The sequence below is a fragment of the Dipodomys spectabilis genome, unplaced genomic scaffold (assembly GCF_019054845.1).
Source record: "Dipodomys spectabilis isolate Male_0828 unplaced genomic scaffold, ASM1905484v1 ptg000102l, whole genome shotgun sequence".
Classification (NCBI taxonomy): Eukaryota; Metazoa; Chordata; class Mammalia; order Rodentia; family Heteromyidae; genus Dipodomys; species Dipodomys spectabilis.
The window spans coordinates 2,616,267-2,639,637 of NW_024870779.1; the positions used below are offsets into that span (position 1 = coordinate 2,616,267).

A 23,371-nucleotide genomic window follows, 5' to 3' on the forward strand; every position below is an offset into this window, starting at 1 on the left:
TAAGAGACTGCTGTCAACACAATGACAGGAAATTAAACAATACTGGAACGGGTAAGAAAGCCCTGGGAAAGACAGACTCTGCAGTGTTTACCTGTATGACAAAAATTCACACACGTTGGGTAACATCTGGAGAAAATGTATTGTTTTATGTTTAGAAATAAGAGAGAAAAAATAAGATAATCCACAAAGCACTCTGTTGCCTCAATGAAGATATATTTCTCACATACAGTTTAAACTGAGTTTGATACACTTTTATAGCCAGCACCAGTAGCTCACACCCATAAACCTGGCCACTCAAGTGGCTGAGATCTAAGTGTTCATAGCTTGAGGCCAGCCCAGCCAGAAAATTTACCAGATCCCAACTCCAAAATCACCAGCAAAAAGCAAGACTAGAGATATGTCTCAAGGAGTAGAGCACCATCCTACCAAGCCCAAGGCCTTGAGTTCAAACTCCAGGATATCTTAAAAAAAAACTCTAATAGAAATAAGACAATTTCATAGCAAGTAGTGGTAAAGAGTGAGTATAAACTCTAGTCAATTGCAACAATAAGGATGAGACTGCAAGATACTACTTTAAATGAATAACATCAAGCAAGGAAAGGCAAATGCTGAAATGTTATCATTCGTGTGCAGAAGTTAACAAAATTGATCTCACAGAAATAGAGAATGCAATCACAATTACCAGGGTCAGGGAGGAGGGGGAACGGGTAAAGAGAGGAGGTTTAGTTGAGGGGTTCATGAATACCATTGGATCAGAGGAATATATTTTCCAATATTCTATTGTGCAGTAAGAGTAGAGCAACTACAGATAGCAAAGAATAATTTTACATTTCTCAGTATGTGTGTGTGTATGCCATTTCTGGGACTTAAACTCAAGACCTTGCATTCTTACTCACTTTTTTCTCTCAAAGCTAGTGCTCTACCACTTGAACCTGCCTTTTTACTATCAATTGGAAAGAAGAGGCTCACAAATTTATTATTTCCTCAGATCCTCACAATCCTGCGATCTAGTAGACAGAATTTCAGGCATGAGCCACCAGAGCTGGCTAATTCTATATTTCAAACTAACTAATAAAAATGTTTTTGAATGTTTCCAGCATTAAGAAGAAATGACGAATGTTTGAGGTGATGGACAGACACCCAGTCCAGATCATTTCTCTCTTGTGCCTATATGTTCCCACACTAAACTCTACCATGGAAACACACGCAATTACAAAACAGTATAGAGAAGAAAGTGGAGATTGCTTTGCTATCTGTGGAAACTTACACATATTAAATAAATAATCACAGACTTCCAAAGATAGCAATTAAGAATTTTCAAAAGATGCGGCTTGGACATGTCATTTCGGAAAATATCTGCCCTCAACTGGCAGCCTTAGGAATTTGGGGAGGCCTCCAGCCAGCTCTGTGTCATAGTAACAGGGTTAGGCTGTCCGTGGATATGTGGGTACAATGGCACCCAGGATGGGAGACTGACAGCTGCTTCTTCAGAAGGTTAATGAGATAAAGCTACCTCCAGCTGGCCCTTAAGCTGAGATTACACTTAAGGGGGAAGATAAACAGATTATCCCACACACAGACACTGAGTATGTTCTGCACATGCTGACACCTTTACTAAGGCAAACTAAAGCAAGAAGGCGATTCTCATATTCTCACTCAGCTGGCACTAGAACGTCAGTCATTTTCAGACTTCCATCCTTTTCTTCTTTCCATCAATCCTAGAGGTTGTCCTGTGATTTTCTTCTCAGACCTGCTAATGCCCAAAAGCCAGGATGTATTTGGAAACAAAAAGAGCTATTTTTATTTGTTGGATTTTTCTACAAGTTCAAGGAAGCAAAGGTAAGTTATTTAAATGTTGGTTTAAATGTATTTTTATTGATAGTCTATTTATAGAAGAGAGTGCTCAGATTCAACAAAGTCACCGTTGTGCCTCAGAGGGTGGGTATATGGTGGAAGAGTAAATAATTGGTTGGCTGATGGAATTTTAATTTTCAGAAATACTAGTTTAATAATGTTTTATATTTACTACCAAATCTTAAGTGCAGTTTGTGTTAACGATATAAGAAAGGTGAAGGTATTCTACTTGCTGTGACAAAGCATCTACGGAAAAATCATATCTTTAATACCAATAACATCAGTAGGTCCGTGAAAATGATTCCATTTCTCCACCAAAAGCCAACATACTAAATGTAAATTTGAAGTCAATATCTTAAGACAGTTATAATCAGATTAGAATGTGTTTCATACTTCTCAAAATTATATCATTAGTTCCCTCTCCATAGGAAATATAAATGCTTCATCACCAGTGCTTATGATGACAACTTGCTTAAACTTGGTTTTTTGTTTGCTTATTTGGTTTTGGGCTGGTACTAGGGCTTGAACTCAGGACCTGAGTGCTGTCCTTCAGCTTTTTCACTTAAGGGTAGTGCTCTACCACTTAAGCAACAACTCCACTTCTTGATTTTTGGTTGTTAAATGAAATAAGAGTCTCACACACTTTACTGTCCAAGCTGGCTTTGAACCTTAATCTTCAGGTCTCTAAGTCTCCTGAGTAACTAAGCTTACAGGCATGTGCCACCAGCACCTGGCTTTGGGTTGGTTTTGTTTGTTTTGAAGCTGTAAAAATGAAAGAACTTAGCTGAGTTACTACTTATGACCAGTCTTCAACAGAATTTGAAAATAAGCCACAAAACAGCCTTATTTAAGAAAAATAACAGATTTTGCATTATTAAATATCTATTAAAGACAGTTTGACTCATTTAAGCATAAGCCTAATCATTATAATCTTCCTAAGATAATTTAAGTCAATAATGTTAGGTTCTTCTTTAAGAGTGACATTAAAATGTTTGACCAATAAACATGGTAATGGAACTATTCATTTTTAAATGTCCATAGAAAAGCAAAATAAATAATTACTGCATTTGTAAGTCACAAAATATCTGTGATTCCTTTCATTATTTCACATGTAACTTCCCTGTGGTTGCATTTGGAAGAAACAAACTTTTAGTCAAAGACAATATCAAAACTTCTTTGAGTTATTTTAGCTATCAATGATAGGAGATGAGCCAGAAGTTTACTTATCTTTCCTTTCAGTTATCAATGTTATAGAAATGTTTGCATTTATTTCTCTAAAAAAACATTTTAATTAGAAAAAATTGTAACATTCTAGTATATTCTCAGCTTAAAATAGTAAAGCCAACCAATTTGTCTGTTTGATTAACTTGATTGGGTACCATTTAATATACACCTATAAAAAATGAAATAAAATAATTGCAACTACATTAAAAAATACTCAACCATGTGAATCAGCTTTGCTTATTGGATTACACTAATGGACCATGTTTTCTATTTTCATGTTATAAATCCTTTCTTATGTATAATTATAAATAAAATAATGACATGTAACAAATTACAGAAAATAAGATCCCCTGCAAAAAAAAATACAACTTGTTATGTGGCTACTTCCACAAAACAATGTGCTCTACTTACATAATAGGAAATCCTCACATGCAAGTAGTGTAGGCTTTTTATTCCATAAGAAGCTTGGATGTGTGCTTCTCTGTAACTCTCCAATTAGCGAGTTGTGAATTATTTAGAATTTATGGACCTCAGCCTGATCTCTATATGACCGTTAATCATTGTGAATTATTTGCATAGAAAATGGTTTGTGGACAGGAAAGAAGAAGCCAACTTAATTCAAGTATCTGTTAGGTATGACAATTGGATGTTCAGCTAAATTTAAAAGTTTCTTTTGTAAAACAATACAAGGAGATTTGAAAATATCAAAATGATCTTTAAAAAAATATTACCCATAGAAGATCAATTGGAATACAGTGCAAATGTTTGTGGAAATCTCCCCCTGTATAATTAACACTAGCTAATTTTCACCTGGAGGATTTTCACTCAAACAGCCTTTTTATTATGTTTGCATATTTAATTTTTATACACACACACACACACACACACACACAACTTTCTATCAGATATTTACATTGTGATCTAGTCTTGACAAGTATCCATTTATTGGCTGCATAATGTTCATTTCAATAGATTTATCACAGTGATGATGTTGATGGTGATGATGATGGTGATGATGATGGTGATGATGATGATGATGATGATGATGATGATGATGATGATTTGATGTATGGGTTTTCCACTCAGGGCCTTGCACTTGCTAGGCACTTGAGCCAGCCACCAATTGTACATTTCAAATAGGGTCTTTCCAGCGGACATGTCAGTCCTCTTATTTATGTTTGCATCTAGTTGGGATGCAGATCTGTACCACCATACTCATCTATAGCTTGAGATTGGCTCATTTTTGTACCAAGTTAGACTTTGAACTTCAGTCCTTCTGACCTCTACTACCAAAGTAGCTGGTATTACCAATGTGAGCCACTATACCAACCATGATCAAGAGTTGTTATTAAATACTCAACCACAGGGAAATCGTTGGTTTTAATTGATTTTTTTACAAACACAATATTTGCAACAAATAGCTTCATTAGTAAATCTCTTAGAACTTAAGACTTTCTATAAATTCACTAGAACAAAACTATTGGATCAAAGACATATAAACACTTTTATGTCAACTGATGAATATTGACAAATTCCTTCTAGAAGTTTCCAATGCCCTTTAGTAACTTTCCTTTTCCCAATTTAATTCAGAGTAGAGTACTTACCATGTACCTGACCCTGTGCTAAACACATATATACAGAGATTCAAAAATTATGCCAAGATTTCAAAAAGTTTCTTTAAATCTCTACAGATTCTGAACGTCATTTTTGCTATGGAGATAGACTGGTGAAATGGATTTGCTTTCAAGTATTCACTAGGTAAAATGGTTCTAGCACAATAAAGAAAGAATTGAAGGTATGAAGGGACAACTGCCCCCAGGGACTCTGACTTCCCTCCCTGGGATGAGCAAGGGGACACCAGTTTCACAGGCTAAGCAACATACTTCATGATGTTCTTACTTTCCATCCTGCCCAAAGCACTTCATGCCACTGCTTGTGACATTCGGAGTAGAAGAAAGGAGGAAGAGGACAGAGACATCCCACTTTCAGCAAGTCCTAAAATGGAATTCACGTTTGTCTTCCTAAGTGACTTTTGCATTACATTTGGTTACACTAAATTGAAACCTTTAACTAAGTTATTATTAGTTCACCCAGGTAGGATAATTATTTGAGTAGCTGGAAATGTCAGGAAATTTGCATTTGAAGATACTCTACTTTCTTGCTAATTCTGTACTGCTGGGATGTGTTCTCATTTTAGAAAATTCCCCAGAAGAGAATTGTCCCCTACCTGTGGCTCCATTAGCAGAGAACATGGTTGTCTCTGAACAGCGGAGACACTGCCCAGTGGCACTGACATTAACTTTGCAGCTCCTTACCTTGTGCTATCATCTCAGGACAGTGCGATTCAAACTTTCCTGACAGATGTTTTTTGTTTAATTATATCCAAGAAAGGTGTTCATAAAAACTCAAGCTGTGTGAGTTGAAGATGGTTACATCCCATTAACCAACTGTGGCAACTCGCTGATACTATTTTCCAGATGATATCCTTGCTTCAAAATTAAAGAGCTTCCCAGAATCAGCGGCTCACACCTGTAATCCCAGCTACTCAGAAAGATGAGATCTGAGGGTTGCAGTTTGAAGCCATCCCAGGCAGGAAAGTCCATATCTCCAATAAACCAGCCAAAAGCTGCAAGTGGAGCTGTGCTCAAGTGATAGAGTATAAGTCAGACACAAAGAAACATAGGTTGTATGACTTCCCTCTTTTGTGGTAGCTAGAATGTGCTGACACAGCTACAAGTGAACACACTGGATGGTAAGCAAGGGGTTACAAATGAATTAACTAAAGTGTAGCAGAGTATGGAGGTCACAAATAGTATAACACTTTAAAAAGACTAAGTCAAAGTCCAACAAGAGAAGCACCAGGAAATGGGTACTTACAAGAAGGAAGTGGAAAGGTAGAAGAATGAACAGGGAATGGGGGAGAAGGCAGGCAAGAATTCCTTGCATATACCACAGGATTGAGAAATTTAAGGGACTGGTGGGTCAAACTGGAAGTGAAGATATTGAAGTGATCACAGGACTCAAGATGCATTGCACACATAAACTGCTTGATTAAAAGGCCAAAAAATCAATACATAACCTAAAATGAAGATAAGCAAGGGAAGGGGTGGGTGAGACTATTGAAAGGGGCAAATTTGATCAAGACACACTGTATTCATAAACTGCTTTGGTGAATGGCAACTTCTTAATGCAACTACTTAAAAAATGTTTAAAAGGAAAAGAAAAAAATAAGCTCGGGGATAGTGCCCAGGCCCTGAGTTCAAGCCCCAGGACTGGCATCAAATAAATAAACAAATAAATTGATTAATAGCAATGCTGCCTGGAGCCCCTTAGGGTTTATATCACTAAAGATATCTGGATCTGAGATCAAATTAGACAAGGTTTCTGTGACCTACAGCTTTCTTGGTCATTTCTCTCCATCTGGAGAGGATCTTCTCCTTGAACTCCAACTCTGTTTACATGCCAATTACCTCTGGAAATCAGATCCTACATATCTGAGTGTTAGCCTCATTTTCACAAACTTTACATTCTTTTTAAGTAATCCCTGAGGGAATAACCAAGTTTGCTTGTTGGTCATTTTTAATACTAGTTTCTGGGTTAACATTACAATTCAGTTTATTGGTTGTAATGACTGTCAAAAGAGGTCTCGATCATGAAGGGCCATCAACACTGGAGTTCACTGAGGTCCCCATTTCACAGCAAAAAGAATGGAGGCCCGTGCAGCTGGGGAAGGGGCCTGGTGATTCTATCTCTAGAATAACACCAAGCACCTTGTTGAGCGGTTCAAAGTAGGAGTTTTACAAGGAAGAATTAGTCTATACAAGAGGAAATCATATTTCTTTTTTTTTTACTTTTTCATAATTTTTTTATTGTGAAAATACCATACAGAGGGGTTACAATTACATGGGCAAGATAACGAGTACATTTCCTATCAAGCCATATTTCCTCTTATTTCAACTTTTAATCCAATGTCAGCATAGAAAGCTTACTATTTCCTGTCTTTTGCTCTTTGTAGTTAATAATAAAAGGTAGAGTCGCCACTTGCCCAAGGACATGCATGAAATTTTCTGTTAAAAATTTGAAAAAGCTCTTTTAGAATTTTCAAATACATTCCAGTAGCTCTAACAAGTCTTATGAAAATATTGGCAGATGAAGAGGAGAGGGAGAAGGCAGTCAAGAATCTGATGTATATCCTACAAAATTCAGAAGAATGAGAGAAGGGGTGAGTAGAAGAGAGATAACTGAGACTGTTGCAGGGAGACACTGATCGAGGCATTTTGTGCAGGTACTTAGAAATAATAACATAAAATAAAAAATTTTTTCTGAAAATGGGAGTTTTAGCCTTCCAAAGTAGATAGATTTCAATTAACAAAGCAACAACTAGAGCCTGTGCACAATGACTTCGAAGATCTCTTCACTCAAGACTCCAAACTGAGCCTCTCAAAGCAAGAGCACGTCAGGTGAAAACATTTCCATAAAGGAAGAGGGGGTGCCTTTGTTGCTCAGGTCCAGGGGCGCCGGTGCCTACATGCATGCCAAAGATCCTATTACGTGAGCTTGTGAGGTTGACTGACAAAGCCACCATTCATCTATGGAAATGAAGCTGTCAAGTTTAGAACTGCAGCGTGCACTCTATAATTATTTATTGAGCATGTCTTGCCCCAGGGCTGGACCCTTCTTCTAGCCATAGTGAATGCAAGGAGAATAGGAAAGAACTATAGCACAGTAATGCTGCATCTAAGTTTGTGTTTGTATTCAGTACAGAAATATTTTCCCATTTACATTCAGCCATTCTTGGGGAAGGATTTTTCCATGTACCTTTGAAAAGCCATCTTCGTTTCAACAGGGTTTTCTTTACTAAATCTTCTTAAGCTCCTTCACCACCGCCACCCTCTATTTCCTAATTGCCCCTAGGAGATAGGTTAAAGAAAGATAAAACAAGAAGAATTTTGTGGAGATAAGTTGAGAGCTTAAAAGGAATGAAAAGTTTCCACTTAAGAAAAACTTTTAACTCCATACAGAAGATAATATGACCTGGGTGCTGGTGGTGCATGCCTGTAATCCTGGGTACTAAGGAGGCTAAGAGCCAAGAATCTCAGTTCAAAGACAGCCATGATAGAAAATCCCACAAAACTCATATCTGCAATTAATTAACCACCCAAAATGGCTATAGTGGGAGAGTAGTAGCTTTAGGCAAAACTGACAAGCAAGAGCATGAGACCCTAAAATCATGCCCCTGTACCAACAAAAAAGTAAGGAAAGAATGGAGGAGGGAGGGAAGGAGGAAAGAAGAAGGAAGGAAGGAAGGAAGGAAGGAAGGAAGGAAGGAAGGAAGGAAGGAAGGAAGGAAGGAAGGAAGGAAGGAAGGAAGGAAGGAAGGAAGGAAGGAAAGAAGGAAGGGAGGGAGGAAAGAAGGAAGGGAGGCAAGGAGGGAGGGAGGGGGGGAGGGAGGGAGGGGGGGAGGGAGGGAAGGAGGAAATGGAAGAGAAGGGAAGAAAAGAACATAGATACGGCTAAATTGTATGTTCTAAAGTTTCCACTGCATCCATAAATAAACAACGGTAACATCTCACTAATCTGAACTATGAAATACAAAAGCATTAGGGTTTACTCATCATCCTCAGATCATTTCAGACCTGATCAAAATTACAGTACACAGTAACCATATTAATCAGCAATTATGCAATATTTAGTTTTTCATGCAAAAGCTCAATATTTGTGTGTGTGTGTGTGTGTGTGTGCACGCATGCATGCACATGCACGCGCCAGTCCTGGGGCTTGAACTCAGGGCCTAGGTACTGTCCCTGAGCTTTTTTACTCAAGGCTAGCATTCTACCACTTGAGCCGCAGCAACACTTCAGGCTTTTTGATGATTAGTCAGATAAAAGTCTCATAGACTTTTCTGCTCAGGCAGGCATCAATCTGTGATCCTCAGATCTCAGCCTCCTGTGCAGCTAGGATTATAGACATGAGCTACGAATGTCCAGCTTCAAGGTATTTTTTGAGGGGATCTGGTCGTGGGGCCTGAACTCTGGGCCTGGACGCTGTCCCTCAGCTCTTCAGCTCAAGGCTAGCTCTCTACCACTTGAGCCACAGGGCCACTTCCAGCTTTTTTCTTTTTGCTTATGTGGTGCTGAGGAACCGAACTCAGGGCCTCAGGCATGCAAGGCAAGTGCTCTACCACTGAGCCACCTTCCCAGCCCTTCAATGTATTTTTTAAATTAATCTCATTTCTTGATTTTTCACTGGATATTAGGTTTCTTCCTTTATGGTTAGGAACCTAAGGCAGAATGCTAAATAATCCTCCTAAAACCACTAAATGTGTCCAAAGCAAAGCTATTGAGTGAGGTAACTCTAATGAATTTAAAACCCAAACTGAGATTTGAACTGTATCCAGTTGTGCCTTGTGTCTGCTTAGTCTAATAACCACTCCAATATAATACAATAAATGAAATTTCTATGGTTTTTGCTGTTCATTCAAATGCCAACTTTCCTGAGCTAACAGCATGTATAGGTGTCTTGGTGACCTAGTTCTGCCATCTAACTGATGGCAGCTACCTCTACTAATTGACCTCACAATGGCTAGTGGCAGTCTTCAGCACTAGCCTGAAAGAGGAACAGCCCACCTCAGGACTTCCATTATTCATTAAGAGAGGAAGCTGGTGTTGGGAATCATGGAAGGAACTATCCAGTGTTGTTTTAAATGTCTACTATTAATGCTTCCTGGGTAAGCAATTTATTGAAGAAGGTGTTAAGTACTTAGTACCAAGTACTTCAGACCTTGCCTAATGGATGCTATGTGACACAGTGGGAAAAACCCTCTAGTAAACAAACAAACAAAAACATCACACTACCATCACCCCACCCCACCCCCCACTCAAGACACTAAAAATTTCACATCTGCAATATTTTTGGCTGCTGGAGATAATAAGTTGGAAAACACTCCATTTTGTCATTTCTTGAAGGAGTTGATTGCATTCTCCTAGGGTTCCCCTTCCTCTGCTGACCCAGAGCTCCAGGCCTTAGGCACAGCCACGCCTACGTGCAATAGTTGGCTCCCTGCCTTTCTCAACACTTTCCTTATTCTTTCACCTAATGCCGCATGTGCCTTGTTATTCTCACCTTGGAAAACTTCCCCTCTTTCTTCTATCATTCCCAAGCTTCTGTTATGAGAGAAACCCAAAGAAACAGTTTGTCCATGAAATTAATGCACTCTTACTGTATCTTGTGTATGTGTGTGTGTGTGTGTGTGTGTGTGTGTGTGTGTGTGTGTGTATACACTAGTACTGAAGTTTTAAACTCAGGGCCTGGACACTGTCCCTTAGCTTTCTCACTCAATGCTAGTGCTCTACCACTTGAGCCACAGCTCCACTTCTGCCTTTTGCTAACCAATTGATGATTTTAAAAGCTTCACAGGCTTTCCTGTCCAGGCTGGTTCAAATCATGATCCTCAGATCTCAGTCTTCTAAGTAGCTAGGATGACAAGAGTGAGACAGTGGTGCCCAGCTATTACCATCTCTGAGCCCTGAGTGTGAGTCTTCATTCTTCCTTCTGGTTGGTTTCCTGTCTTAACTCTAGCCAGAGCCTCAACCTTCCCCTTTCACCCAGAAGCCTGCAGCTTGCACGTCCTCTTTCACAGAAGCCATGATGGAAACCTAGTTAAGAGCAAAGGTTTTGAGGTTGCACAGGGCTCTGTGCCTTACAGAGAGGCCCCGCCACCCACTAACTACATGAGCAGGCAAATTGCTTCATCTCATACCATTACTCACTCTGTGGTTTCCTCATCTAGAAGGTAGGAACAATCATTGAAACGCCTGCTCTTAGCAGAGTATCTGCCATAACAATGCAAGAAATGGAACGTCTAAAATGGCTCTGGTGACTACCATATGACTATTCCCACTCCTCTCCTCCGCCTTGCTGAGAACAGTGAAGTTACTCAACTTCATCTGACTCGTCTCTCCTTGCTGTTCTGAAGTTTCTCTGCATCTCTCCAAACTCTTCTAATTCTCATTTGTGTCAGAGAGGACTAAGCAATACCATGTCTGTGCTAATGTTACTTCTATCTACCAATGAGTGTAATTGCACTTACCACCAGGTCCTGTAAGACCTTCCTCTGCAAATCTCCTTTCTGATTTCCTAGTCTAAAGGCTTTCGTGTAACATAAAATACAAGTGCTGCCAGGAGCCGGCAATTCATACTTGTCATCATAGCTACTCAGGAGACTGAGATCTGAGGATCACAGTTCGAAGCCAGCTTGGGAAGCAAAGTCTATGAGAAACTTATCTCCAATTAACTGCCCAAAAGCCAGAATTGGAGCTATGGGTTCCATTATAGAGGCTCTGCCTTGAATGAAAAGCTAAAGAATGATGATCAGGCCCTAAGTTCAAGCCCCAGTACCAACACACACACACACACACACACACACACACACACACACACATACACACACACACATATACACATACCAAACCAGAGCTGGTCCCTAGCTTTGAAAATTCTGTTTCCATTTTTGTAGTCCAATAATAGAATAATTATTAAAGCTAATCAACTAATCAGGTAATTCTCCCATGCAGCAGTGGTTTAGAAGCAATCTTTATTGTCCTGTGAAAGTAAGAGATATGGGACATCCATTAGGAACTTTTTTCATAGTAAAACTATCATAGAGATTTATGACCTATTTTATATATCCTTCTTGTAGGAAAAAAAGGAAATAATCAAAGGACTTTCAAAACTTCTTCAATGTTTTCAGAATAAACCCTATTACTGAGTACACATTCTGAGGAACTGAAGTCAAGATATCAAAAATGGTATCCACATGCCTCTTATTATAGCACTATTCCCTAAAATCAAGATATGGAAGCAGCTTAGGCATCTGTCCATCAAAGGGTGAATGAAGAAAATATGGCATTGCACAATGAGCTAAGGACAAGGAAAGTTCCCTGCTTTCACCTACAAGGATGAGCTGAGAAAACAGATTAGGTGAAATTTTTAAAAGGCAGACACAGCAACACAAGTAGCACGTGTTCGGTGTAGAATCTAAAAGCTGATCTGAAGGGAAGCAGAGAGGAAAATGGTGGATCCCCAAGGCTTGGGCAATAAGAGGGTGGGAGGATTGGCTGACGTTGGACAAGGATGTTGGTGTAAGATCTTGATTCCATAAGAAGAATAATTCTGGAAGTACAATAATTCTGGTGACTATAATTAGCAATATGTTCTGTTTTAAAAAAAAAAGTTAAGGGAGTAGTTACTGAGCTCTTTTCATCATAAAACTGCTAACCATGTGAGAAAATGCCTTAGTTATATTCAGCCATTCCACAATGTGAATGGGCTTCCGAGCATCTTGTAGGTGATAAATGCATTTTATATGTCAACTTGTTTTAAATAAGGAGAAAAGTAAAAATTATTTTAAAAATAAAAAGCCCAGCTGGGAACCATTGGCCTATAATCCTAGTTACTCAGGAGGTTGCCATCTGAAGACCACAGTTCAAAGCCAGCCCAGTCAGGAAAGTCGTTTAACTGGAAGTAGAACTGTGGCTCAATTGGTAGAGTGCTAGTCTTGAGCAAAAGAACTTCAGGGACAGCACCCAGGCACTGAGTTCAAGCTCCAGTACTAGCATAAACAAGAAAAAGAAAGTATTACCACTTATGACATCTCTGACTGGGTAAGTAATAGAAATCAGACACAGAAAATTCCTGTGCAAACTCACTTTCATAACAAAGCTGAAGTTATAGAAAGAGGGCAGGACAATGCTTAGCAGAGGCAGGAAGGGGACATATTGGTCAAAATGTACAAAACTGCAGCTTTGTAGGATGCATAAGTCTAGATATCTAATGTAAAGCATGATGAAATGGTTAAAATAGTGTATTATATAATAGCACTTTAATTAAAGGAGGTGAGAACTTCATTTCAAGTATTTATACCACAAAGCAAAAAAGTTAACTAGGTGACAAGGTGGATCATTGGCTTGACTAAGAGTCATTAAGCTATGGATGTGTAACACAAAATCATGTACATCTTAATCATATGCAGCTAATGAGAAATATTAGTGAGTAAAAAGACAGTGAATATGGCTAACTCTAAATAACATTAATACATCCAGGTGCCAGAGGCTCATGCCTGTAATCCCAGCTCCACAGGAGGCTGAGGTCTAAGACTCAAGTTTCGAAGCCAGTCTAAGCAGACAAATTCTAGAGGCTCTTATCTCCAAGTAATCACCAAAAAGCCTGAAGTGGAAGTATAGTGCCAGCCTTGAGCAAAAAAGCTAAGGAACAGCACCCAGGCCATGAGTTCAAGCCCACCACTGGCACAAAAGACAAAAACATTAAATAATATTAACATAAAACCATACATAAGAAGCAAAGCAACAATGAGACACACTATCGTCTGATATAAATGTGCCAGTGTCTTCATTCCTCTGCTGTTGGTCTTGGCTATTGCAAACAACGCCAGGACAAATACCTCACCTCACCCAACACTACAGGCAGTCTCCCAGGATGCCTTTTGAGAAGTTAATTGATTATCTTTTGATCTCCCTGGAGAACCCTAACCTGTTGGATTGTATTGCTATAATTTATACTGCCAGCAGCAACCCATGAGAATTTCTTCTGTTCCAAATCCTCATCCATAGTTAGCACGGCCTATGTTTTAATAAATAAAGTATGCTACTTAATTGTAAATGATATGATGGAGTAAAATGTACATATGTACATCCACTTTTCATATTATGTCATTCTTATCATTTTCGTACATTTGGGCTCATCCATTCTGTGTCCTCTCCTAGGAAATATCTTGCTCATTATTTTTTACTAGGAGGCTTAGAATGTTTGATTTTTTTTTCTTACTGATTTAGAGGAATGCTGTAAAACTTCTTTCCTCGCTTCATGTCTTTTGCATATAATCTCCAGCTTGTAGCATGCTTTCTTGGTCTCTTAATAATTTTCCTTCATGAAAATACATTCTTAAGAATTTTGTAAGCTTCTTAATTGCAAGGTTGGGGATATTTTGTCTTTTTTTGGTTTTTTTGTTTTGTTTTTTTTTATTGTGAAAATACAGTACAGAGGCGTTACAATTACATGGGCAAGATAATGAGTACATTTCTTATCAAGCTTTGTAGCCTCCTCCTTTGTTTCCCCTTCCCATCCCTTCCCATCCTCCCCTCCCTGCCACCAAAGTTGTAAAGTTCGTTTTTGACATCACAACTTGTACAACTTGTTTTAAGAAAATCTTGCCTATTTCAAAGTCATGAAATTTTCCTCCATTGTCATCTTACAAAGGTTGTAGAGTTTGTCTTTCACATTTAGGTGGTTGGAATTAATCATGTTGCCTGTGTCTCTGATGTGTGCCTGGATGTCTAATATGAAGTCAAAACTTTTTTGTGAGTTTTCTTTCTTATTTTATTGTTATTATAAACGTGATGTACATAGGGGTTGCAGTTATATAAATCAGGTAATGAGTACATTTCTTTTTCACAATGTCACCCCTTCCCTCACTCTCTCACAGTTTTTCCTTCCTGACCCCACCCATAAGTTGTAGGGTTCATTATTAATATAGTGTCTAGTGAGTACCACTGTGCATTTGTTCACCCTTTGTCCCTCCATTTCTGTGCCCTACCCACTGAATCAGTGCTTTCATATCAGACACTGCGTAGTTTTTCTCTCCTCTCTGCTCCAAAATGCCCCTTCGGTCATGAAAGTGGACTCATCTACTCTATTTTCTTTCTGTAAGAGAATAAAACAGAGGAAGTATGTTCTATGTTGTTGAAAGTATTCTTGACCTTAGATCTCCTTTAATGTTTTTGGTTTTGCCTGTTCTGGGCCTCAAACTCTCAGCCTGGGCACTGACCCTGATCTTCTGTGCTCAAGGCTAGTGCTCTACCACTTGAGCCACAGCACTACTGCCAGCTTTTTCTGAGTAGTTTATTGGAGATAAGAGTCTTACAGACTTTTCTGCCTGGGCTGACTTCAAAGGGCAATCCTCAGATCTCAGCATCCTGAGTAGGCATGAGCCTACTATCACTTGGCTTTATAATGTACTTTTAATGAACTTGCAAAGTTTCACAAAACACTTAGCTGAAATTTATTTGGCCTTTTGAACTGAAAATGAACTTTACAACTTTGGCACGGGGGGGGGGGGGGGGGGGGGGGAGGGTGGGGGGGGGGGGTGGGGGGAGATGGGAAAGGATGGGAAGGGGAAACAAAGGAGGATGCAACAGTGCTTGATAAGAAATGCACTCATTACCTTGCCCATGTAATTGTAACCTCTCTGTACAGTATTTTCACAATAAAAAATTATTATTATTATTATATAATAAAAAACTTTACATATATACAGTATTATGTATTCTATATGGCATATTATATATTATATGTATTTATTGTATATATATTATATATAATTATACATATTACATACTATATTATATATTACGTATATACTATATAATGAAGCATGATGCTTTGAAGTATGTGCACATTGTAGAATTACTGAATCTAGCTGGCTTCTTGATATTTGACTGAACTTGTATTGTCTATGGAGAATCAATTCTTTTTTAATACATTTTTTCCTTTATTAATACTCTTCAATAAAATTACAGCTTTTCAGAGCTTAGCTATTTCTCCCCTTGGTACTCCATAATAGTTTGATCATAGATGTGATATTATTGATAAGTGTGCTTTATAGAAAAACAATTGGTCATTTTGTATTGTATTCAATAACTTTGCTGAACGTAATCATTCTGAAAATTCACTGGCAATGTTACAGTTTTCTATTAAAAATCAAATTATTTGTGGAGAGAAGGGAATGTGGGGTCTCCTTTTTGGTCTTTTTATTTCTGATTTCTTCATATTTTCTTACTGTATTTCATAGGTCATATAGTAAAAACATGGATAACCGGCATTCCTACCATGCTGACAATTTTAAAGGACTGTTGCATTTTACCATTGTAGAATGGCTGAGTCAGTCTTATAAATTAAAGCTTATTTTAGCTTCTTTATGCTTGTTTAACTATTTCCTCTTTTCACTCATTAAAATGATCATTTACATTAATCCATTCTCCTACATTCTTGAGATAAATCTAGCTTGGTCCTGTAGCCTATACATTGCTTTGCTAATTGTTATACTAATTTTATGCTTTGCATAATTGTTCATCTTTTATTGATAAATAAGTTTGGACAGTGAATTTTTTTCTCATATTTCCCTTATCCAGTTTTGTAAGATTTTGTACAAAAGTAGAGTTACCATTTCCTTGAAGATTTGCTGAACATCTCTGCTAAACCCCAAAGGGAGTTGTTAAGTAAGGGGAGCGATGGGTTGGGGGTGGTGAGGATGTAGAAAGGGGTGACAGTGCTGAAAATGTACTCTATTCATAAACTGCTTTGGTGAAAGGCAACTGCTTTGTACAACTAAAGCTAATAAAAAATATTCAAAAAAAAAAAGAAGTTAATTAAATCCAAATCGGTAGATCTCTTTGTTTGGGTCCTTGTTTGGGATCTTATCATTTGTTTTGAAAACTTGGTCATTTTTTTTTTTATAGATTTTCCCATATTCTCTATTTTCTGGAATTCCTGGAATGCATTACACTGTGGAACATTTCTGTTCTTCATATTTTCTAGAAATTGCTATTTCAGTCTATCCAATTCAGTTCTGGTCTTTAAATTATTTTCCAAAATGGCCTCCTAGAAGAGCCTGTATCCTCTGTCACACACATCTAACATCTGCTTGATTCTCTTCTTGGGATATCAGCAGCCACTGTGAACCATTAACTACATTAAGCCTAGGAGCATTTGTCTATAAAGATCCAGACAGGCATTTTGTTCTGTTGGGCACATGGACTGTCTCAGTCACTCAATCTGCCATCAGGAAACAGACATAATGGTAAGCATGGATAAGCCCCAAAAACCTTTGTTAGTGAAAGAAAGCAAAGCAGATGTAATACAAGGTGACTTGCTTGTTGACCTTTGCCTGGACTGCATTTCCAAGAAGGATGTTTTCAGAAAGACATGTCTACTCAAATTTATTGTTTTTGTTATCCTATCTCTTCTTAATTTTTGTAAGTTATTTGCTTCAAAACATGTATTGACAAAGCATTACTTATAACTTCTTTTTCATGTTCACAGCAAGTCTATGGAAAATATAATGATTTCTCTTTAAATTTTTCACATAGGCTTACCTTCTATACATAGCTAGTCTCCCCTATGGAGTTTTCATTACTAATATATTCAAAGAAAAGATTTTTGACTCTTGATTTCATTTCCTTATTTATATTTATGACCTCTTTTTCATTTCTTTTCTTCTTATCCTATAATTCTTATTCAGTTCTTTGCATTTATTTTGTTTCCTTATACTTATCTTTTGAGATGGATTCATAGCTTATTAACATTTAGTTGTTTTTAGTTTTCAAAAGTAAGGCTATTAGCCTGGTGCTGATTGCTCACCCTGTAATCCTAGCTACTGAGGAGGCTGAGATCTGAGGATAGTGGTTAAAAGCACTACCCAGGGCAGGAAAGTCTGTGAAGCTCTTTTTTTTAATAAAAATTTTAATGTGAAAATACTGTATAGAATGGTTACAGTTACATGAGCAAGGTAATGAGTACATTTCTTATCAAGTATTGTTGCCTCCTCCTTTGGTTATCCCCTACCAACCCTTCCCTCCCACCTCCTCAACTACACTGCCCCCCTGCCTTCCTCCTGCCTAAATTGTAAAGCTCATTTTTCAACACAGTGTTTTGTACATCCACTGTTGCAATGGGTCAACCTGTATCCCTATTTAAACACTTTGTTTTTTTCCTTTTCCCTCCCCAAATTATACAAACATCAAATACAATGAAAACAGGGGTTATACTATGGGGGAGTAACATACAAAGCATAAAAAAATCACGTAGTACCTTATAAATGCATTACAAACAATAGCAAGAAAGAAAAAATGATTTGTGTCCCTATTTGGGGGTTCATTTAGCTTAACATCATCTTATCTGGCCTTTTCTGCTTGTCCCAGACATATACTAGTTATTGAAAATAAAGGGAAACTATGGGACCTATGTTTTGGGGCCTGGCTTAATTCATTTAATATTATTTTTTCCAAGTCTTTCCATTTCCTAACAAATGGGGTGATGTCATTCTTTCTAATGAAGGCATAGAATTCCAGTGTGTGTGTGTATGTGTGTGTGTGTGTGTGTGTGTGTGTGTGTGTGCATATATACTGATAGATAGATAGATAGATAGATAGATAGATAGATAGATAGATAGATAGATAGATAGATAGATAGATAGATATCGCATTTTCTTGATCCATTCATCTACTAAGGGGCATCTGGGTTGATTCCATATCTTACCTATGGTAAATAATGCTGGTAGCTTTAGTATGGCTTAGTATGTGACCATTTGGGTAAATGCCCAAAATTAAGATTGCTGGGTCATAGGGGAGCTCTATGTGGAGTCTTCTGAGGAACCTCCACACTGCTTTCCAAAGTGGTTGAACAAGTTTACACTCCCACCAACAATGCAGTAAGGTTCCCATCTGGCCACATCCCCTCCAGCATCTGTTGTTATTAGAGTTCTTGATTATAGCCATTCTACCTGGGATGAGGTGGTATCTCAATGTTGTTTTGATTTTCATTTCTTTTATGGCTAGAGAAGCTGAGCATTTCTTTTTTTTTGGGGGGGGGCGTCCGGTCATGGGGCCTGAACTCTGGGCCTGGGCGCTGTCCCTCAGCTCTTCAGCTCAAGGCTAGCACTCTACCACTTGAGCCACAGCGCCACTTCCGGCTTTTTTCTTTTTGCTTATGTGGTGCTGAGGAATCGAACCCAGGGCCTCAGGCATGCAAGGCAAGCACTCTACCACTGAGCCACCTTCCCAGCCGAAGCTGAGCATGTCTTTGTGTGTCTATTGGCCATTCTTATTTCCTCTTTAGAGAAGTCTCTTTTAAGTCTTTAGCCCACTTATTTATTGGGCAGTTCCTACTTTGAGGATTTGTTGTGGGGGGGATTTAGTTTTTTGAGTTCTAAGCATACTTTAGATATGAGACCCTTGTCTGTTGTATGGCTAGTGAAGATCTTCTCCCAATCCGTGGGCTTTCTATTGATCTTGCTAGCTATGTCCTTTGCCATGCAGAAGCTCTGCAGTTTCATGCAATCCCATTTGTCCAACCTTTCTTTGATTTGTTGTGTTTCTGGATCTCTGTTATAAAGAAAATTTCCACCTGTGGTAAAGAGCCCTAGAGTTTCTCCTATTTCTTCCTGTAATAATTTCAGAGTGTATGTTTCAAATCCAAGGTCTTTGATCCATTTGGAGTTGATTCTGGTACAGGGTGATATATAAGGATCCACCTTTAGTTGTCTACAGGTGATTAACCAATTTTGCCAGCACCATTTACTGAAAAGTCTGTCTTTCTTCCATTCTATTTTTTTAGCTCCCTTATCAAAGATAGATGGCTGTAAGTATGTGGGCTCATTTCTGGGTTTTCAATTCTTTTCCATTGGTCCTGAGATCTGTTCTTGTGCCAGTACCAAGCTGTTTTGATTACTATGGCTTTGTAGTAGAGTTTGAAATTTGGTATTGATATTCTTCCAGCACTGTTCTTTCTGTTAAGGGTCATTTTTGCTATTTGGGGTCTTCTTTGTTCCATATGAATTTTTGGATTGTATCTTCTATTTCCTTGAAGAATGAGGTTGGAATATTGATAGGTATTGCATTGAATTTGTAGATAGCCTTGGGAAGTATTGCCATTTTCACGATGTTGATCCTTCCAATCCAGGAGCTGGGAGGTTTTCCACTTTCTAAGTTCTGTTCTGATTTCCTTTTTCAGGTTTGTAAAGTTTTCATCATAGAGGTCTTTCACTACTTTGGTTAATTCCTAGGTATTTTATTTTTTGTGAGGCTATTACAAAAGGGGTTGCTTTCCTGATTTCAACAGTGCTCTTCTCATTGTTGACATACAGAAAAGCCATTGATTTTTTTATTTATTATTAATAATTTTTATTGTGAAAATACTGTACAGAGGGGTTACAATTACATGGGCAAGGTAATGAGTACATTTCTTATCAAGCATCGTTGCCTCCTCTTTGTTTCCCTTACCATCTCTGCCCTCCCAACTCACTCCCTCCCACTTCAGGCAAAGTTGTAAAGTTCTTTTTTCAGCATAACATCTTGTACTTCTCATTGTTGCAATGGGTCCACCTGTACCCCTGTGCCCCTATTTAAACAATTTGCTTTTTCCCTTCCACTCCCACATTATACCAACATCAAATACAGTGAAAACAGGGGTTATACCGTGGGGGAGGGACATATAAAGCAACAAAGAAATCATCTTATAAATATGTTAGAAACAATAGCAAGAAAGAAAAAACATTTGAGTTCCTATCTTGGGGTTCATCTCACTTAACATCAATTTATCTGACCGTTTCTGCTTGTCTCAGACATATACTAGTTATTGCAAATAAGGGAAAACATGGGACCTATGTTTCTTTGGACCTGGCTTACTTCACTTAATATAATTTTTTCCAAGTCTTTCCATTTCCTAACAAATGGGGCAATGTCATTCTTTCTGATGGAGGGGTAGAATCCCATTGTGTAAATGCACCACATTTTCCTGATCCATTCATCTACTGAGGGATATCAGGGGTGGTTCCAGCCATGGTAAATAATGCTGCAATAAACATAGTTGTGCTGGTAGCTTTAGTATGGTCTTGCTTGTGATCATTTGGGTAAATGCCCAAAAGTGGGATTGCTGGGTCATAGAGGAGCTCTATGTGGAATCTTTTGAGGAACCGCCATACTACTTTCCAAAGTGGTTGAACAAGTTTACACTCCCACCAACAATGTCCACCAACAATGTAAAGCCATTGACTTTTGAGGGTTAATTTTATACCCTGCTACTTTGCCAAAGTTTCTAATAAGTTCTAGTAATTTAGGAGTGGAGCCGGTAGGATTCTTTAAATACAAAGAGGGAAAGTTTTACTTCATCTTTCCCTATTTGGATCCCCTTTATGTTTGCATCTTATTGCTGTAGCTAGGCATTCTGATGCTAAATTAAGAGAAGTGGAGAGAGTGGACATCCTTGTCTTGTTCCTGAGTTAAGAGGAAATGGCTCTAGTTTTTCACCACTAAATATAATGCTGACTGTAGGTTTGTCATATACAGCCTTTATTGTATTGAGGAATGTTCCATGGATTCCTAGTTTTACTGGAACCTTCATCATATAGGGATGTTGGATCTTGTCAAAATGCTTTTTCTGCATCTATTGAGATAACCATGTGGTTCTTATCCTTGTTCTTGTTGATGTGATGAATTATATTAATTGATTTGTGTATATTGAACCAGCTTTGCATCCCTGAAATGAATCCTGTTTGAATGTGATATGTGATTTTTTTGATGAGTCAATTGGCCAAAATTTTGTTGAGAAGTTTTGCATCGATTCAACAAAGAAATGGGTCTATAGTTCTCTTTCTTTTATGAGTCCCTGCCTGGTTTTGGGATGACGGTTATGATGGCTTCATAGAAAGAGTTCGGTAGTGAACTTTCAATTTCATTGAAGAGTTGGAAGAGTATTGGTGTGAGTTCTACTTTGAAGGACTTGTAGAATTCCACTGTAAATCCATCGGGCCCTGGGCTTTTCTTAGATGGGAGGTTTCTTATTGCTGTTTCTATTTCAATGCTTGATATGGGCCTGTTAAGTTTATTTAACTCAACTTGGTTTAGTTTTGGCATGTCGATATTTGATAGGAAATCATCCATTTCTTCAAGATTCTCAAACTTATTAGCATAAAGATTTGAGAAGTATTCCCTTATAATATTCTGAATCTTGGGTGTTTTTGTGGTGATGTTTCCATTCTCATCTCTGAGTTTATTTATTTGGGTGTGTTCTCTTCTTTTTCTGATAAGATTTGCTAAGGGTCTGTCAATTTTGTTAATTTTTTCGAAGAACCAACTCTTTGTTTTGTTGATTCTTTCTATGGTTTTGTTTTTGGATTCTAATTCACTTAACTCTGATTTAATTTTATTTTTTGTTTATTTTTTGGGGGGGGGGGTCCAGTCGTGAGGTCTGAACTCTGGGCCTGGGTGCTGTCCCTCAGCTCTTCAGCTCAAGGCTAGCACTCTACCACTCGAGCCACAGCACCACTTCTCGCTTTTTTCTTTTTGCTTATGTGGTGCTAAGGAATTGAACCCAGGGCCTCATGCATGCAAGGCAGGCGCTCTACCACTGAGTCACCTTCCCAGCCCCTCTGATTTAATTTTAATTATTTCTTTCCATCTACTGGATTGAGGTTTATCCTGCTGCTTTTTTTCAAGGAGCTTCAGATGTCTCTTTAAATTGTTAATTTCAGATCTCTCCAATTTGTTGAAGTAGGAACTCAGAACTATAAACTTCCCTCTGAGTACTGCCTTGGCTGTGTCCCAGAGGAGCTGATAATTTGTGTGTTCTTTTTTGTTGAATATCATGAACATTTAAATTTCCTTTCTAATCTCTTTCATGACCCACTAGTGATTCAGCAGTGTGTTTTTCAGCCTCCATGTGTTACAGGATTTTCTTTGGTGGCTTCTGGTGTTTAGTTCTAATTTTATTCCCTTGTGGTCTGAGAGAATGCAAGGTATAACTTCAATGTTTCTGAATTTGGACAAGTTTGCTTTGTGACCTAAAATGTCATCTATTTTTAAAAATGTTCCATGTACTGCTGAGAAAACGTGTATTCTGATGCTTCTGGGTGAATTATTCAGTAGATGGCGGTTAAATCTAGTTGATCTATGCAGTTGTTTAGATCTGTGGTTTCTCTGTTGAGTTTTTGCCAAGTTGATCTATCTAGTGGGGATAGTGGTGTGTTAAAGTTCCCAACAATTAATGTCTTTGGATCTATGTGAGATTTGAGGGAAAGTGGTGTTTCTTGGATAAATTTGGGTGCTCCATTGTTTAGCGAATAGATATTTAGAATTGAAATATCCTCCTAAAGGAGAGGACCCTTAATTAGTATGCAGCAACCTTCTTTATCTCTTCTCACTAATTTTAATTTGAAGTCTATTTTATCTGATATTAGGTTTGCAACTCCACCTGTTTATGGGGGCCATTTGCTTGGTAGATTTTATTCCAGCCTTTCTGTTAGGCTATCTCCAATTAATTACCCCAAAAAAGCTAGAAATGGAGATGTGGCTCAAAATTGTAGAGCTCTAGCCTTGAGCTCAAGAGCTCAATGACTGTGCCCAGGCCCTGAATTCAAGCCCCAGGACTGGCAAAAAAAAAAAAAATTAAACTAAAAATGAAAATAAGCATTTTTTATATGACTCGGATCTTTAGACACTGTTTT

At 38.1% G+C, this 23,371-nt stretch overlaps 1 protein-coding gene across 1 annotated transcript in view; it reads left to right on the forward strand.

The window, feature by feature from the left end:
- The first annotated feature begins 1,772 nt into the window (after positions 1 to 1,772).
- The window catches only part of Impg1 (interphotoreceptor matrix proteoglycan 1), a 126,258-nt gene continuing 104,659 nt past the window's right edge, over positions 1,773 to 23,371 (forward strand). Inside the window, exon 1 of the mRNA XM_042687105.1 lies at positions 1,773 to 1,839. Within this exon, the coding sequence (XP_042543039.1) occupies positions 1,773 to 1,839 (67 nt within the window). The remainder of the gene's footprint in view (positions 1,840 to 23,371) is intronic.